This window comes from Pan paniscus, chromosome 2 (genome assembly GCF_029289425.2).
Source record: "Pan paniscus chromosome 2, NHGRI_mPanPan1-v2.0_pri, whole genome shotgun sequence".
Lineage (NCBI taxonomy): Eukaryota > Metazoa > Chordata > Mammalia > Primates > Hominidae > Pan > Pan paniscus.
Window position 1 is genome coordinate 62,802,765 of NC_085926.1, and position 17,335 is coordinate 62,820,099.

At 40.9% G+C, this 17,335-nt stretch overlaps 1 protein-coding gene across 14 annotated transcripts in view; it reads right to left on the bottom strand.

Moving 5' to 3' along the window:
- The window catches only part of CADPS (calcium dependent secretion activator), a 475,048-nt gene extending 460,666 nt beyond the window's left edge, over window positions 1-14,382 (bottom strand). For 5 of the 14 annotated variants that reach the window (XM_034956822.3, XM_055110093.2, XM_055110091.2 and 2 more), the window contains exon 1: window positions 13,554-14,327. In XM_034956822.3, the coding sequence (XP_034812713.1) occupies window positions 13,554-13,994 (441 nt within the window). In that variant the 5' untranslated portion in view covers window positions 13,995-14,327. Of the gene's footprint in view, window positions 1-13,553 lie in introns of all 14 variants that reach the window. The other 9 variants (XM_055110095.2, XM_034956820.3, XM_034956805.3 and 6 more) reach the window with 5 other exon arrangements.
- Between the last annotated feature and the right edge of the window lie 2,953 nt (window positions 14,383-17,335).

The window sequence follows — 17,335 nt, forward strand, 5'->3', positions numbered from 1 at the left end:
CCTTCTATGGGCTTCACATAAACCTGGGTTTATTGTGGGGTTTATGCTTTCTTGGGGCTAAATTAAACTCCATCTGCATCCTTTAGGTCAGCTGGAAGCCAGATGGAATCACATGTACATTTTCTGAAATTATGCTAGGTTCAACCATATGAGCTTTGTCCAAGTGTCATTATGTGCTTCACAATGTTATGCAGGAGAGTTTTTGCACCTGCAGGGGCATATCAGAATATCGGTCACTGAAATTAAATATAACTTAAAGGGCAGGCACCTTGCTTTACATTTTTAGAATTTGTAAAAAAAAAAAAGAACATTCATAGCCCACACATTGTGACAAGTACATAAAGTTACTCTAATAAAATGAAGACAAAGATCAACAATTGCTGTAGGGAAATGCCTTTGAACTATTGATTCAAGATACTTCTACATATAGGCATTGATTTTCTAAGATTTTTGTACAAATCTCCCCACAAAATTATAAAACTGATCTGTGCTGGATAAAACATTCAAGCCTCATTCACGACCTTTTCTCACAGTGTGAAGACATTTATATTCTTCTTTTCTCTCCTTTCCCCATAGCTTCCACACATTTCACTTAATCTTCTTAAAATGCTACATTGGTCATGTCGTTGTCCTGCTCAGAATTCTTCAGCAGTTCTCCATTGCCTACAGTGTGAAGTCTCCCACTCCTTAATCCCCTTACCTTGGTGAAGGGCATCTACCATCATGAACCAACCTTTGTTCTTATTTTCTATCCAATACTGGAATCTTATACAATTATATTTGTCTGTTCATATGTCCTCAAACTTGCTTTGCATTATCTCATCTCTAAAGAGAGTTGAAAGTATCCTTCCCTCCTCTCAAAATGTATCACACTGCTATCACTTGATCTCAGTCAGCTTGAGGCTTAGTTCAAATACCACTTCTTCCAACAAGCCTGGCAAAAGGCTATTTCATTCATTAGGCAGGAGAGACATAGGGACTGGAGGCTTGGAACTCTCCAAGGAGCTAAAAAAAAAAATCCAAGATCCTAAATATAGTCTTCAAAATGTAGGAATAAACATGAAAAATCTAAATTAATATTCAATTAAGTGACTTCCAAACACATATTGACTCCATTAATTGTTAAATTTAGTCCTCATAAAAATATTGATAGCATTGAAAACAGTGGTTTTTTTTTTTTTTTTTTTTTTTTTAGACAGAGTCTTGCTCTGTCGCCAGTCTGGGGTGCTGTGATGCTATCTCGGCTCACTGCAACCTCCGCCTCCCGGGTTCAAGTGATTCTCCTGCCTCAACTTCCCGAGTAGCTGGGGTTACAGGCACGCACCACCATGTCCAGCTAATTTTTATATTTTTAGTAGAGACAGGGTTTCACCACGTTGGCCAGGATGGTCTCAATCTCTTGTGATCTACTCACCTCGGCCTCCCAAAGACCTGGGATTACAGGTGTGAGCCACTGTGCCCTGCCAAGGTTTAAGTTTTCAGGGATTCTTCTGAATGCACCATGATTCCTGAGAAATCATAGTCATTTATTATATAGACAAATAGCTTCAAAAGCAAGATTGAAAAACATACATTCCAGTTTTTTCAATAACCAAGTAGATGTGAAATGTGACATACATTTAAATGTTTTATGAGGTGGGGTGGACCCTCTAAAAGCGTGAATCACTATGACTTTCACAATTCTGCAATAAAATAAAGATTACATAAAAGGAAGCAATTTTTTAAAAAGTCTAAAATGGCCCAGGCCATTCTTACTGTAAATTCAAGTCTGACAGTGCAATGGGAGGAAGCCCTAGGTGCAGTTAAGTGGCCCAGGTTGGTGCTCTGTAGCCCATTCCAACCAGTGGGACTTCTCTGGACCTAACTTTTACTTGTTACAAAACGGGAATTTATAACTCGTCTCACATATACTCAAAGGGCTGTTTTAATGAAGCAATGAGATAATCTCAGTGGATAGGCTACAAATTGTAGAGAATATATATTACTATTCTGAATAGTTATGAACCAACAATCACGAACTCATGTATCACCTATTTATTGAACACCTATTATATATACATACAATCTGTCAGACACCTGGGGAGACTAAATGATCTCTGCAGTCAGGAGAAAGAAAAAGAACAGTTATACATTGAAGTAAGGTGTGCTGAATGCCTCAATGTAGTTAACATAGTACATGGTTAAGTGTGAAGGCTGGAGTCAGACTGCCTTGGCCCCAACCCATGTGCTATATCTGTGACCTAAGACAAATTGCTTATCTGCTTTTCCTCTTGGTTTCCTCTTCTGTAGGATTGGGATGATTAGTACCTATCTTATAAGGTTGCTATAAAGATTAAATAATCTATAAAGATTAAATAATTAAATAAAGAGATAAGGCTTGTAAATATACAGAACAGTGACTACACAGGGTAAAAGGCCAATGAATGCTAACTATTTATTCCTATACTTTATAACTGAGTGTTACCTTCTACCTAGGAAAGTAATGAAAGGCAAGGGAGGGCTTTTCAAGCAGGAGTGCAATGATACTGAGGCTCACAAAGAGCAATGGACAGCACAGGGATGTTAAGTGGCTTAACGGGCTGAAGCGAAGGGTGTGTGCAGGAAAACTGAAGTAGTTAAGCATGGATGGGGAGTAAAGATCTACTTAGGCCATGGAAGTAAGTTTCGATTTTATCCTGTGCAGGCAACAGAAAGCTACAGAAGAATTCTCAGCCATTGTTTGAAACAATGGTATCAAACAATTTGCAAACACATGCATTCTTTTGTGGTGAGGATGAACAATAAAAGATTTTAAGATGAGTTGCACATTTGTGCCTTGGCCAGCTCAGTTATATGGTAGCGCCACTGGGTGGCCATTCACTGAGTTAGAAAATATAAGGGGAAAGAATCTGGATGAGAAGAAAAATTGTATCATTGAATGGTGTGAGGACATTGAAAGGAGATGCCATGGAGGTCAATGCTCCTCCAAGTGTGCTCTGTAGACCTGTGTCATCTGTGAACTACTACTTATTGGCCCTCACTGAGATAAAGTGCTTATACCAGAAATTACATCAATTTAGTCACTATGCATACTACTCAATACAGCTGACAACTTTTATAGGAAGACTTTCCTTGCAGAAGAAGGTAATGAGTTGATTTACATTCTAGTCCAAGCTCTTTACAAAGCATTCACTGACCTGCACCTGTCTGTGGCCACACCTTTAGCAGCACTGATACAAATGGCTAAATGTATGGGTCTGGCAGTCTGGCAAGAGGCCTATGCTGGAGACAAAAGATTTGCAAATTTTAAGTGTAGAGATGTTAGTAGCTAAAGTCATGATTAGGGATGAAGTTGCTGAGACAGATGGTATGGACAGAAGAAGAGGGCTGTCTTTGTTAGGACTGCAATAACCAAGAATCACCAACTGGGTAGCTTGAGCAACAGATATTGTCAGAGGCTAGGTGATGATCAAGGTGTCATCAGAGTAGGCTCCTTCTGAGGCGTAAGAATCTGTTCCATGCCTCTCCCCTAGTTTCTGGTAATTTGCTGACAATCTTTGGTGTTCCTTGCTTGTAGAAGCATCACCCCAATCTGTCTTCCTTTTCACGTGGCCTTCTCCGTGTGTGCATATCTCTGGGTCCAGATTTCCCCATTTTATAAGGACATCAGTCATAATGGATTATAGCCCACCCTAATGACCTCATCTTAATCTTCCAAATAAAGTCATATTCTGAGGCAGTGGGGGTTAGGAATTTGACATATAAATTTGGGGGGAACATAATAAACCCATAACAAGAGCCAAGAATGGAAATCTAGAAAACACCAATATTTACGATTCAGACACTCACACTATCCTGACTTAGTCTACGTCAGTGTATCTCAACTTCTCAACCAGATTGCTAGGTTCCTAGAGGTCAGGAAGGCCATCTAAAATGACTTTACATACTTTTTCTACAGGATCTAGTGAGTTTCTCATACATAGAAGTGGCTCAAACAACATTGTCTGATGATGTATAACAAACAAAACTTGAATATGGAAGAACCCCCAAGAAATGTTTTGAACACAGTATGTTATGACACACTGCCTTATAGACAACAGTTGCTATACTTGTCAGAAAAATCGCCAATGTAGATGTTCAGGATATATTTCAACTCATTTGCTTAAACAACTCTATGCCTACCATCCTCACCAAAAAGCTGTTTTTCTACATGGGCAACAGAAGGCATAATTATTTGCAAGAATTTTCAGTATTTTCCCTTTGCTTTCTTAAGAGGCATAGTAGATTCTCTGGACCACTTGGCATGTTTGCCAAAATCCCATTGTCTTTTTAAAAGCATCACCACTCCCTTAGGGTTTGTAACTTAGCATGTGCTCCTGGAACACTTAAGGATTAAAAAAAAAAAGTTAACTTCTAATTATCCCAGAACTTTTTTACTGCACAGAAGTAATTCTGAGAAGCACGTGATGAGTTAATATTTTCCTCCCATGGGCTGCTGAAAAGACATCAATATATTATCAATTTATTTCATATCTCTCAATTTTAGAATGGCAGACAGCAGATGGGAACACTTGAGGGCTTGATAATTCAATTTATTTTCAAACCTTTTTCCCACTTGTTAAAATAAAAGGAATAACACAGCAAAAATAATTTTCTTTGACTAGTGAAATGTATCAGAAAAGTCCGTATCTAAGAAGCAGTTTTACTTTTTATTGATGTTTTCTACATAGCATATTCTTATTACCATATCCAATATGCAGTAGCTCTGTAGTTATTATTTATTTATACCTTAACTACACCCAGAAAGGACTTTAGGCAGCTTACAATAAAATAACAGAAAATAATGCCAAAATCCTGTAAGAGAATAAAAGTAGAGAAAATGAGCACATTTATTTATGCCTAAATATGTAGAACTTACAGGTTCTGTGATACAACTTTGGCAACATTGTGGCTGATGGTAAATTAAACAGCCTAATTTTCACTAACCCAAATGAAACGCACTAAAAAACGCACACCCAATATGAAAACTTATTTCTTTGGCTTCTGCTGATTTTAATGTTTGATCACTTAAACACACACCATGGTGATTCAAGTTCAACTAGGATTCACCTATTGCAAGGGATTCATAAAGAAGACTTTTCTCTATAATGGATCTAGAAATTTGTCACTTTTTGGTATTAACAAACAAAGTCAAAGGTAATAGATAGCATGTTTCTGTAACATAACTTATTTTGAAGCCATTTGGTAATTGGTTCACTCTGAGAAGCTTTTATAAAAGTAAAAATTATAGAGACAACGTCTCTGTAATAAAGGTGACTGTATTTTAGACTATTTCCTCTCTTTAGAAGCTCTCTAGGAAATAAAGCATCAGTGTGAAGTCTCAACAGTAGAACACTTACTGAACACCTACTACATGTCAGGTACTGTTTTGGGAGACGGGAATCTTACAGTCTAGTGAGTGATAGGCATGTGTAAAAAGGGTAATTTAAATATAAACTACAGGAGGTAAAAGAAAAGATTGACTAAGGAGTTATGGCAATACTTAGCCCACTACAAAGCTTTGAGTAAGGTTTCCTAAAGGAGATAACACTTGAGTTATAATAATTAAAGGATGAACAAGAGTGAATCGCGTGAAGAAAGCTGAGGACGACATTTTGCAATAAGAAACAGTATGAGCAAAGATATTGTAGTCTGAAATACTGTGGAGGAGTTTGGTGAACTAAAATGCAAGAATACTATTTTTACTGTTACTGATAATATTTGTCCATGTACCCCATATTAAAGATTTTAAGCAACTAACATGTTTTTTCTCTTACAATGCTTAATAATTTTTCCCCATTTTACAGATCAGGAAACTAAGAAGTAAAGACATAGATAATGTCCCCAGGGTCACAAAGTCAACATGTCACAGAGCTGACCAGGAATTTGAACCAGGGACTGATAGTCCACAGAGTTAGAGGTCTTAGTCTCTGTACTCTATTGCATATTACCTACTTATGCGAGTCTTACTCTATCTAGATATATAAAGTTTTGAACATATATATGCTTAGAATTTACTCTCTACACAAACATAAAAGCATTTTATGAGATCATTTTTAATGGTAACAATCAATATGGTAATAGTCAATATCATAGTCAATATCATTAGTGTAAACCAACATTTTTAAAAGGGCTATTTGGATTGAGGACAAAAATATTAGGACTTGAAAAAGGCAGGTGACCTATTCAATGATAACGAGCATAGTGCCTTTCCTCATAGTGGCTATGAAGAAAATAAGGAACTCTGAGGATCCCATCATTTACCAATTGAGTGACCCAAGACCCCTTTATCTGAGTCTTCTGATGAACTTGTGGCAAATCTTCCCATCTACATGTGCTTGGCATTAGCCATTTAAAATATCTCCTATGAATTCTATCCATGTTACTTTTGTTCAAAGTGAGCTTTTGAAGCCAGACAAATGGGTCCCTGTTTTTTGTTCAAAGAAATACAAGTGAAATGTCTCAACAAAAGTGAAAGAACAGAGATGTATTCTACCCTGGACCCCCATCTGGTTTATAGGTAATACTCTAATAACTACCTGCCTTCTGGTATTCTTGCATTTTAGTTCACCAAACTCCTCCATACTGTTTCATGATGATAATAGCAATAATGAATATAAGGCTTGTGATGGCTAGTACTTCATATATATTAACTTGCCCAGTCCTTTCAGATAAAAACACTGCACATATCAACTTAGCAATAACAAGAGCTAACACTTGTATTGCACTTACATATTCCAGATATTATTTTAACAGCTTTACTATATTATCTCAATTAATTTTCACAAAAACCCAATGATCAAGGTACCACTACAATTCCCATTTCATTCATGAGTAAACTGAGCCTCAGAGAGGTTAATTGTCTAAGATCACAGAGCGAGATAAGGGTACAGCAAGAAAGCAAACTTAGGCATTCTAATTTCACAGTGTATACCCTTAACCACTGTCCTTCACTGTCCATCAATATATCAATAGCAAGGGCTAGACTCAATGCATTGGCTGAATTCATCCCCCTTTCCTCATCTATTAAAAACAGAAATCATATCACATGCCTAGACTGACAAATGAAAAAGTAATAATTTTGATCATCGGCCCTCCAATTTGGCAAAAACTATAAAACAAGAAAAGTACTGCAGTTGCCAAAGACAGGGAACACACAGTTCTAAATTTCAGGTCCTTCTCTTGGATGCTTTACGGGGGCCAGGGTCAGATCACTGATACTTGTTAAGCAATTGTAAAAGGAGATGGTGTTGGCAAGAACCAGACAGCTTACATCCTACCATGCAGATTTATATGGTGGATGGGTATCTTGGACCAGTTTAGTTAAAAGTGATTAACATTCTATTATTTAAATGATGGTTGGGTAGTCTTATTTCCATCCCTTTTTGCAAATCCATAAAAACTCAGGCCCAGTGTTGTCATGTCTTCCACTTGTAAGAGAAGCCAGAAATCCAGATTTTTTATGTGAAATATTTTGATAGTTTTAAATGTTGAGAACTAATTCAAAATTTGAAAAGCACTTTGTGGACGAAATGCATTTGTAGATCAATTTCAGCCCACAGGCCACAGTTTGCAATCTCTCATGTAGTCTGCTGTCTTATAGCCTTTTGAAATTTCACCTTATGTGAAGATTTAGAGAGCTGGACTAATGAAATCTAACTTCATCTCTAACCATCTTGGATTCTTTAAGACACTGTCTTATTTTGTAATGTAAAAACATACCAAATACAACTTTGAATGAATTTGTAAGTCTTGGTAAAAAGTAATCTCATTGTCCAGAAAGAACTATCAACTCCTATATCTGGAGAGGACATTAGAAATTATCCAAAGCTCGTCCATCCCCATCTCCACATGAGAGATTTAGAAATTATCCCAGAGTCTTGCCTACAATCAGTGGTTCGTTAGTGGCAGGGTTTGAGCTAAAACACAGGTTTCAAAATATAGGTTGAGTATTCCTTATCCTCAGTGCTTGAGAGCAGAAGTGTTTTGAATTTTTAAAGGATTTTAGAATATTTATGTCATACTGGTTGAGTATCCCTAATCCAAAAATCTGAAATCCAAAGTGCTTCAATGAGCATTTCTATTGAGCATCATGTCATGATCAAAAAGATTTTAGAGCATTTCAGATATTATGTTTTTGGATTATGGAAGCTAAATCTGTATATCCTTTCCCTTCATCATCTAGCTTTTTTCATTCTGATATGGAAGTCATTTAGCCTCCTAAATCCAGCCATTCCTGCAGTCACTTCTGTACCAGTCTCTTCACTTACATGAACCAGTAAGTCACTCAACCTCTTTTTTGATTTAGCCACTTGTGCTGGGTTTCTGTCACTTAGAACCAACAGAATCTGACTGACATTGCCTAACAGTGACTCTTTTCCACATTTCTGCTACCTAGTGTTCTTCTCCAGACTGCAATACCTGTTTTTCCTATGCTTACTCAAATGAAATTAACTTTTAAAGACCTAACCCTAGTCTACTTTCTCTATGAAGATTTTTTCTACTATTGTATCCAATCCTGTGTGTGCATGCACTCTTCTTTCTTCCTTCCCCACTTTAGTACTTCTAATCAGCGTCTTACAACTAAAACTTTCTTATTCAGCTTATTTGACATATATGTTATCTTCCAAACTAGAAGCTCCCCCAATTCAGGAACCACATCTCACAAGTACCAATTTCTTCTGCCATCAAGCCTGGGTGAGCGCTTAGTGCAATGAGTAACTGGTCAGTTATTTAGAACTTATTTCTAGGTTAGAACTCTCATCATTCCAGCTTAAGCTTTATAGACACCTGTCCCCAAATCACAGATGCTGGTTATATTTCAACATGATAGCTTACGATTGTTTATTAAATTTGCTTTTGCAGTGGGAAGATCCCTAAGTCATTTGACTCTTATCATTTTACTCAGTGCAATTCTTCAGGAATGAAACATTTAATTTCCTTTGTTCTTCGGTCCAGTTTTAGGGAATCATAAGCCTATGCTAGGGGTGTAATGAGGCAAGAACCTCTCATGGTATTCCGCATCTTCAGAAAGTCTCTGCTATCAGTGCATAACAGCGGCTTCCCAATGCACCAAGGAAAATGGGGAGGGGAGAATGCCAACAAGCCCATTTAAATAATTCAGTTCTTCCCCTGATGAAGAGAAACAATTCTGTTTGAAGAAAAATTGGTTTAATCGTCACTTTGTTCTCTCAAAAGGTAGAATTTTTTTTAGAATGCAAGTCATATATTGCACTAACAAAGCAAACCTTAAGCATTTTGGGTAGACCTAAGTGCCTCAAAATATATCTGAGTAGACAACTTTATTATTGATTCAAAACACACACATACTTGCGCTCTCTCTCACACACATATATAGTTAGCTAGCACTAGGTCTTTTTATGTAAGGTATGACTTTTTAGTCTTGCCCAAATAAGCCCAAGTAAATGAATAAGGAGAGAATTTCTATGGCTATGACTCAACATTAGCCATAATTTCATGGGCAAATACAAGCTGAATCATACAGAAATGAGTAGCTTGAACTTACAAGACATTTGTCCTCTTGAATGAAATAGGAATTGCTGTGTAATAGACAGTTTTAAGGATTACCCTTTTCCCCCATCATGCACAGACACACATGTACACTATACCTATGTATGTAGACACAATACTCATTTTAAACTATTAGAATAATTCCTATGTCATTTAAAAAATGGTCATGTCAATCTAAATATTACATGAATTGCTAACAGTGCCTGCTTTTACATTCCCTCACTGTAAGTAGCTAGTTCACACAAGGTAGCCACCCATCACCGTTACTACATAATTTAGAAACATATGGTATAGCTTTGCCATGCCAACTTCTAGGTATTCACTTTACCATTCTGACAAAAGAAGAAGAAAAAGCAAAGAACTGCTTTCCAAACTGTCATTTCTGAGCTACTGAAACATACATTGTTACATTCTGGTGGGGAGGTTTTTGTTTTGGTCATAAATTATTTCGCCATGTTATATTTCAATTCACAGTAATGTAACATAATATACCGGTAAATAATAAAATGTTTTTTCAGATAGTCCGTTTAAAGTCCCCTCTTTAATTGGGAAGATTGTTGGAATGCTCTTTTTCTCAGTAAAAGTGAAACCAAAGTAATTACCAAAATTATCCAAATTATGGTACTGTCTCCTTCTGTTCCTTCGGAAGTGTTCTTCTGAGCTAAAATCTTTTTCCTTTCAGCTTAAACAACATAGTAAAGTTGATACAGTCTAGTGTTCAAATTTACCCACTAAAAGCCCATCCCTCTCCTTCATATTCTTTAAGAAGTTATACCTAAGCATCCACTTTGCCCACAGTGACTATATTTGATGGGTGTACAGGGGAAGAAAGGAGGACCTCTCTCAATTCAGAGAGAAATAACTCTGGGTAAAGAAGTACACCTGACATATTGTTAGGATTCTAGGGCTCTTTTTATCCTAGACTATTTCTAGCCAGTATCTCATATTAAAAAGATAGGATTTGGAATCAGAATGTTTCACTTCAATTGCCATCTTTTACCCATCTACGTGGTGCTTTAGGCAAATAACAAAATTTCCAAGTCTCAGTTTTTTAAAAACGAGGATGGCAATTTGTACATTGTTAGAGTTAGGAGATTTAAAAAATGATTTAAGAACAGAAAAAAATAACTTCGGCTAAAAACTAAGGAAATCTGAATAAACTACAGACTTTAGTTAATAATAATGTATTAATATTAGTTCATTGTAACCCATGTCCCATACTACTGTAAGATATTAAGAAGGGAAATTAGATATGGCGTATATAGGAACTCTCTGTACCTTATATCAATTTTTCAGTGAATTGAAAGCTGTTCAGAAAGATAAAATCTATTCGTCAAAAAATGATCTATGTGCCGTGCACATAGTAGATACTTGAAAAAGTGGTGTGAGTATTGTGATATAGATTATTTGGTTTCATACGGTGCATTATACTCTGTACAATATGGTCTTTTCTCCACAATTCAGCAATTCCTTTTCATAGATCTCGCTCTCTCTCTCTGACCTCCATATCATCCTATCCCTTTCTCTACATTTTTCCTCTGACTTTTTCTAGTTCATCCTTTTCTATTCTACTGCAAACTCATGTTTAGTTTACAACTAGTTTATCTTTCTCCAAGACTAACTTTAGCTCATCAACTATTTGTTGGCTTTAAACTTTACCACAGTGATTATGCAAACCTTTTAATTACTCTCAATCATTGCTTATTTTTAAAAAATCAGAGTTCTAAGCTTTCTACTTGAAGGAGCAAAACACACCTCTAGAAAGGCATTAAAAACTTACAGATATACCAGTGAAAAAGCTTCTTTTTGTAATAAGGAGATATATATATATTTTGTTGTTGTTTAAATTTAGCTTCCCAGTATAGCCAAAAGCTCTGGGATAGCTTCACTGGGATACGTATTTAGCAACAGTTTGCTGTGATAACTAAGAATAGTTTGACCAAATGTCAGTGTTATCAATCTGTCCTGGAGTCTCTCTGAGGTTAAGCTCCCGTGTAAAAATGGAAACAGCATGCCCCTCAAAACCACAGCTTTGAGTGGATTCAGGTAAAACATACAATCAGATCAGAAAAATCTGGCCTTAGAATGATCTCTAAAGTAACTGAAGTTTCTGTTTAGAAGAACTGTGTCTCTGTGGGATTTCTTTCTCCATGCTAGCTCTGGACTTAAGCAACTATTTAAAGGACAGACCTCTAGAGACTTTGATAAATGTCTCTAGACATCTCCCCCACCCCTTTCGACCTAACACTTAAAGTCACAGTTTTCATTGTCAAAGGAATGGAATATTTTTGGCTGGTGCTGTTATTACTGGGATAGATTTTGGAGGTTGAAGTTCCCATGCTGTAAAGGCACAATTACAATAGGAATTCCAAACTGAAATGTGAACTATTAGGCCCCGTGGACTCAACATCCAGCCTTAAAATAATATCCCAAAAACTTTTACTTCTCTGAGGATACTTTTGCTCTACTGCAGTCAAAAATACGAACTGAAAAAACAAGGGGCCACAGATAGAGATGGAGAGTCTTGTGTGTAACCCACCTCCTGTCTCTCACCCTGGAAATCAGTTTTATCTTTTAATGAAACTGATATCCAAGCTCGTGATGGCTGAAATAAATCATCAGTGCTGGGTGGTGTGTGTACACATGTAAGCAAAACAAACAGAGAAATCTGTGCTAACTCAAGGTAAGGGTGGATAAATACGGAAAACCTAATGCTACTACAGCAACATGTAATTTGTTCTTAAACGGCAGCAACTGAAAAATTCACTATTTTAAGACACTAGTCTCACAGTCTTGATGGGGTTAGGACTGGCCTCACACTGCCTCTGTGTGGGGCTTGACTGGCTTTTTTGACAGCTCAAGTGCTGCAAATTTATTTAAAAGAGAATAGAACGCTGACTTTCTTCACTAACTCACTCCAGCTGGGTTCCTGCCTGCTTTTCTTCTGTCCCCACCCCCCGCCACTGCCCCTCATCTTGCAGTACCCCTCATCCCTTTCTCCAGCTAAAGAACAGCTGATAGAAATAGGCGCCTTTTTTTTTTTTTTTTTTAACATCAAAGGCAGCCCAGAGCTACCTCAGCCTTGCCCCAGCCTCAGACAGAAAAAGCTTTTGATGCCTCTGATTGCGAAGCTTTTTGCAGCTGTACTTTATCAAGGCAGCAGTGGCAGGGCTTGGAGGACCCAGGCGAGCCAGAAGGTGGCGGCGAAGTCACCTTGGGAAGAGGAGAAGAGGGTCAAAGAGAGGACGGCGGAGGGGCTGACCTGGACGGAAGGACCAGAGGGCGTGCCCCTGCTCTGGGGTCAGTGAGGAAGGGTCAGGGGGACTGGTGAGAACTCCAGCCATAAGGAAGCAGTGCCCGAGGACACTTTGGCGACGCTAGTCGGTGATCAGCTGACCCGGGCAGGGAGAGGAGGGTGCCCTTCGCAGAGTCACGGGAAGCTTCGCCTTCTGGGCTTGCTTTCTCCCGCCTGCCCCTGCGGTTGCTCTCTGCCCCAGCGAGCGGAGCGCTGCTCCAAGACGCTCTTCTCCCTCCACCTCGGCGCCCCCACCTGCCGTTGCCCCCGCCCGCCGAACGCACGCCCAGGAGGGCGGGCCCGGAGTTGAGCGCAGCCGCCCGCCGCTGGAGAGCGCTGGGAGCCCTGCAAGCGAGCAAGGCCTCTCTGGGCGCCGCGGGCAGCAAATCACTCCCCGAGCCTCTCGGTCCACAAAGCGGGACCTGCCTGCCTCGCTCACCAACGCTCCCGGGCTGGGGGGGCTCGAGCAAGCGGCGCTGCGCTCCGCGGCCCTCGCCGGTCCCAGTCAGCTCCAGGAGCGCTCCAGGCTGGGTTGGGCTGGGCCTGGGCGAGCCCGGCCGCTGGGAGGGGGCCTCGTAGCCCTTTCCCCAGGGCGCGGTCTCCACCTCTCCTGCTCCTCCTCGCCAGCTGCGCCGCCAGCTCCCATTGTTCGCCCCGCCCGCCTGGCGACGTCCGGGTGCTGCTCCCTGGGCCTCCCAGGCGCACCTACCTTCTGCTGCCGGCGAGCCATGTCGGTGGGCTGCTTGGCATTAAAGGGGTAGGCGATGCAGCGCATCACGAACACATACAGCTGCAGCCTCTTCTTCCTCTCCTCCTCCTCTTTCTGCAGCCGTTCCAACTCTTCCTTCTCCTTCTCGCTCACCACCGACGGGCTGGGGCTGGAGGGCCGGCCGCCGCCAGCGCGGCTGCTGGGTTGCAGCCCCCCGGCCCCGCCGCCGCTGCTCGCGCCGCTGCCCCCGCCGCCGCCTGCACCCACCCCGGCTCCGGCGCCGGCGCCGCCGCCCCCCAGCCCGGCGCTGCCGGCCGAGCCCTCGCTGGTACGGCTGGGAGACAGGCGCGCGCCGGACGGGGCCGAGCCGAGCACCTCCTTGCCGCTCTCCTCCTCCACGATCTCATCCGATTCTTCTTCGCTGGACGAAGGGTCCAGCATAGTGGCGCCCGGGGAGCGGGGTCTCTGGAGCCCCCGGCTTGGAGTGCAAAAGGTGGGGGGCGCTGGAGGCAGCCGGGGATCAGCTCTCCCGGGTGGGCGCTTCTCCCCAGGTCAGGGAGCGAGAGCGCTGCTGCTCAGCCTCGGCCGCCGCGACTGATCCTCTGCCCGGCGGTCGCGAGCTGGGCTCAGACCCAGAAGCGCGAAGGGAGGAGGGGAAGGGAGAGGTGCGTCCGTGGACTCGAGGTGGGCAAGGGGGAGAATCAATTGCGAGTCCCGAGCCCGCAGCCGGATGCCATCTGCGGCTGCTGAAGGAGGCGCCTCCAGAAAAGATGCCGAGTGTTGCAAGCTGTCGATGCAGCCAAGAGCCGAAGAGGCATCTTGCCGATTGGGGAGGGAGCGGCGCTTACGTGTTTATTGGCTTAACTCTCCCGTGTCCGCGGCGTAAAGGGCTGCTGCAGAGGGCTGGAGGTGGGAGAGCGCGGAGCGTCCTCAGAGCCTCAGTACTTCTGACCCCAATACCTTGCCACCCTCCTCCCCTGCCAGCTTCGTGGATAATTTTTTTGTTGATATCTGGCTCTCATTGCCTCAACCCCTTTTCCCCTCCCGCGGACAAAAAGTTCTTGGGGGAGGGAGAAATCCAGAAACCAGCCGAGCGGGCTGTTTGGAGACGCTAAATCAAGAGGTCTTACTTAGGAGGAGGAAGTCCGTGAGATCTTATACGGGAAAGAAAGGGTCCATCTCCTTTCCCCAGGCTTCTTTACACCTGGGGCGTGGGGGGCGTGGGGGCTGGGCAGCGTGTTTGTCCCACCTGTGTAAACTCTGATTCCAGCAACTTATTCCGCATGCGCCCAGTCTAATTAAAATAAAAGTGAATCAAATTTTGAATGGATTGGTGTTTCGACCAGGCAACTCAACCATTTATGTAGCGCCCCCGACCTTGCCTACCCCCACCCCCAAAATCTATGATGAATCTTCTTCAGTTCCCAAGACCTGGGAATGCTTTCTGCTGAGGTGAGCCTACCAGAAAAATAGAAGGGTTTCTGGTTGCTTAACCCTCCCTCCATTCTGCCTCGGTGGAGGCTTGGAGACCCCGCGATCAGACAAAGACACCCTAAGAACTCAGCGGCGTCAACATCTAATGCGTCGACTGTCGCACTCTGTTCACCCCTGCCTCTCGGGTAAACTATTAATACAAAGCAGCAGATGGTGCCTGCCTTCCCCGTGCTCCTTTCACTTAGGCCAGTAAACCTGGTAAACGAGGGAGCTGGCCAACGTGCTGAATGTAACCTGCGACCCGCACGCAGATGGATGAAAACAAACCACCAGCCACCTTCAGAACTTAGGCTATCTAGAGACCTCTCCACTTCATCGCCTATATTTATGTATTTTCTAGTTCTCTAATTATCTGTAGATACTCGTGGGAGTGATTTTAATAGTGTAGCATCAGTTTAAAGTTTAAATCACTTTTGTCTTTATGTATTTTATAATTTACCATGAGTTTTACTAGCTTTGATAGTAAAGTGACCTGTTTGAGACCTGCAGATGAACTCAAAACAACTGGTTTCACATTAACCTCAACAATTCTGTTTGATCTTTTGAGTTAAGTACTTGGATGGCTTATATTTGACTTCACCACCATACCTCAAGGACACAACTTTTGTGGCCGTCACACATTTGGTAACAACACAAAATTTAAAAAAAATTGAGCAGTGTGGGGATTGTGACAGTTTTGCAGCCTCACTTTTTAATTCTTCTCAAGAAGTAAAGGATGTTCAAATCATGTGGTATTGGTTTTCCTGGAACAGAAAATATAGTAAGCCAATCAATTGATCAACAACCTTTATCCAGCACCTTTTAATGAAGTAACACATTGTTCTAGGTGCTTGGGATAGATAGAATTTTTAGAAGGCATTCTCTTAAAGAGTCTATAATCTCCTTTGGGAGCTACAACATAAACATGTGAAAAAGATTGACAGCACTTATTTTGAGGCAACATATCAACAAATCCAGGTCAGTAAACTGCAAAAAGCTAGCGTGAATGAAGCAACTTGAAGTGAAGGGAATCATATATTTCTCAAAGAAGAGAATAAAATCTTAAGGGAACATACCATATACATGGGTGGTGAAAAGAGAAGGTATTGCAAGTGGAATAAGTGGTTTGCAATGCCATAGTAATAGGGCAAGGGATCAAGTAAGGTTAAAGAGTGTTATGGAAATAGGGTATGGGTAGGTGACAGGAGGAGGAAAGAGCTGAAATTATAATCCATTTGGCAAAATAAAGGGACCATGTTTAGGCCACAAATTAAGGAGTATGTGATGATTTGGGGAGGAGATGCTGTTGAAGGCCAGAAACAGGTCATTCACAGATTAAATATTTCTTCTAAGGTCTCTTTAGGCATTTAAATACTGTCACATCAGACATTGGTGGCAAAGTGGCCATGAATTCCATCTACAAAAACACTTGGAATTTCACAATTGCTGTAATAAAGTTTTGTTTCATATTTTTACAAACTCCTTTGGGATTATGTGGGTTTTTTCCAGGTATAGTCATTAATATAGAAACTTAATATCCACCTTTTGTAAATTACATAAACCTATGATTTGGGTATTAAACATAACATTGCTTACATAAATCTAACAATCTTCTCAATCCCCCCCCCAAGAGTATTCAATCAAAGAGGCTTACATAGATTTTACCAGAAATATTTCCATATTTTTTTCAAATGGTGAGCATTGCTGTCTTTCAAAATATACACCCTTTCAAAGACATCTCTTACCTTAGCTGAAAGTCAACTTGGAGATATTCTAAATATTTGTTAGTATTGAAGATAAGATATGCCAACCAGAACTTTTGAGGCATCTGAAGTAGGGATTGTGACTTCCCTATATGTACATTTTGATAAACAAGGGAAAAGATGACCACAGAACACATGCAAAGTCTCTTAACTTTTGTCTACCTCTTGTAAATGTTTGTGTTCTTATTTTTAAAAGTAGAATTCCACCATAGATTCTTATACACCTAAGATTTATGTCCTTAAGCTATTTTATGTGCTTGCATGTTTGCCCCACATCCAGTTCTGCTCTGTAGAAAACTTGGATAACCTCAAGATGATGGAATAAATTTTAATCAACTATCTGGAGACCATATCATGAAAGTAGAAGCTATAACATTGAATTTTGTAATCCTACCCCCAAAAGCAAAGTCTGCAGAAAATGGAAATGACTGAGACACTAAGCCAGGATTTCCTAATCTAAACCTAGATGATCTCCATCCTTCTATGAAGTGTTTGCCTCGATGTGTCAAAGGCCACAAGTATGAGGAAATATCTGACTCGCTGGCA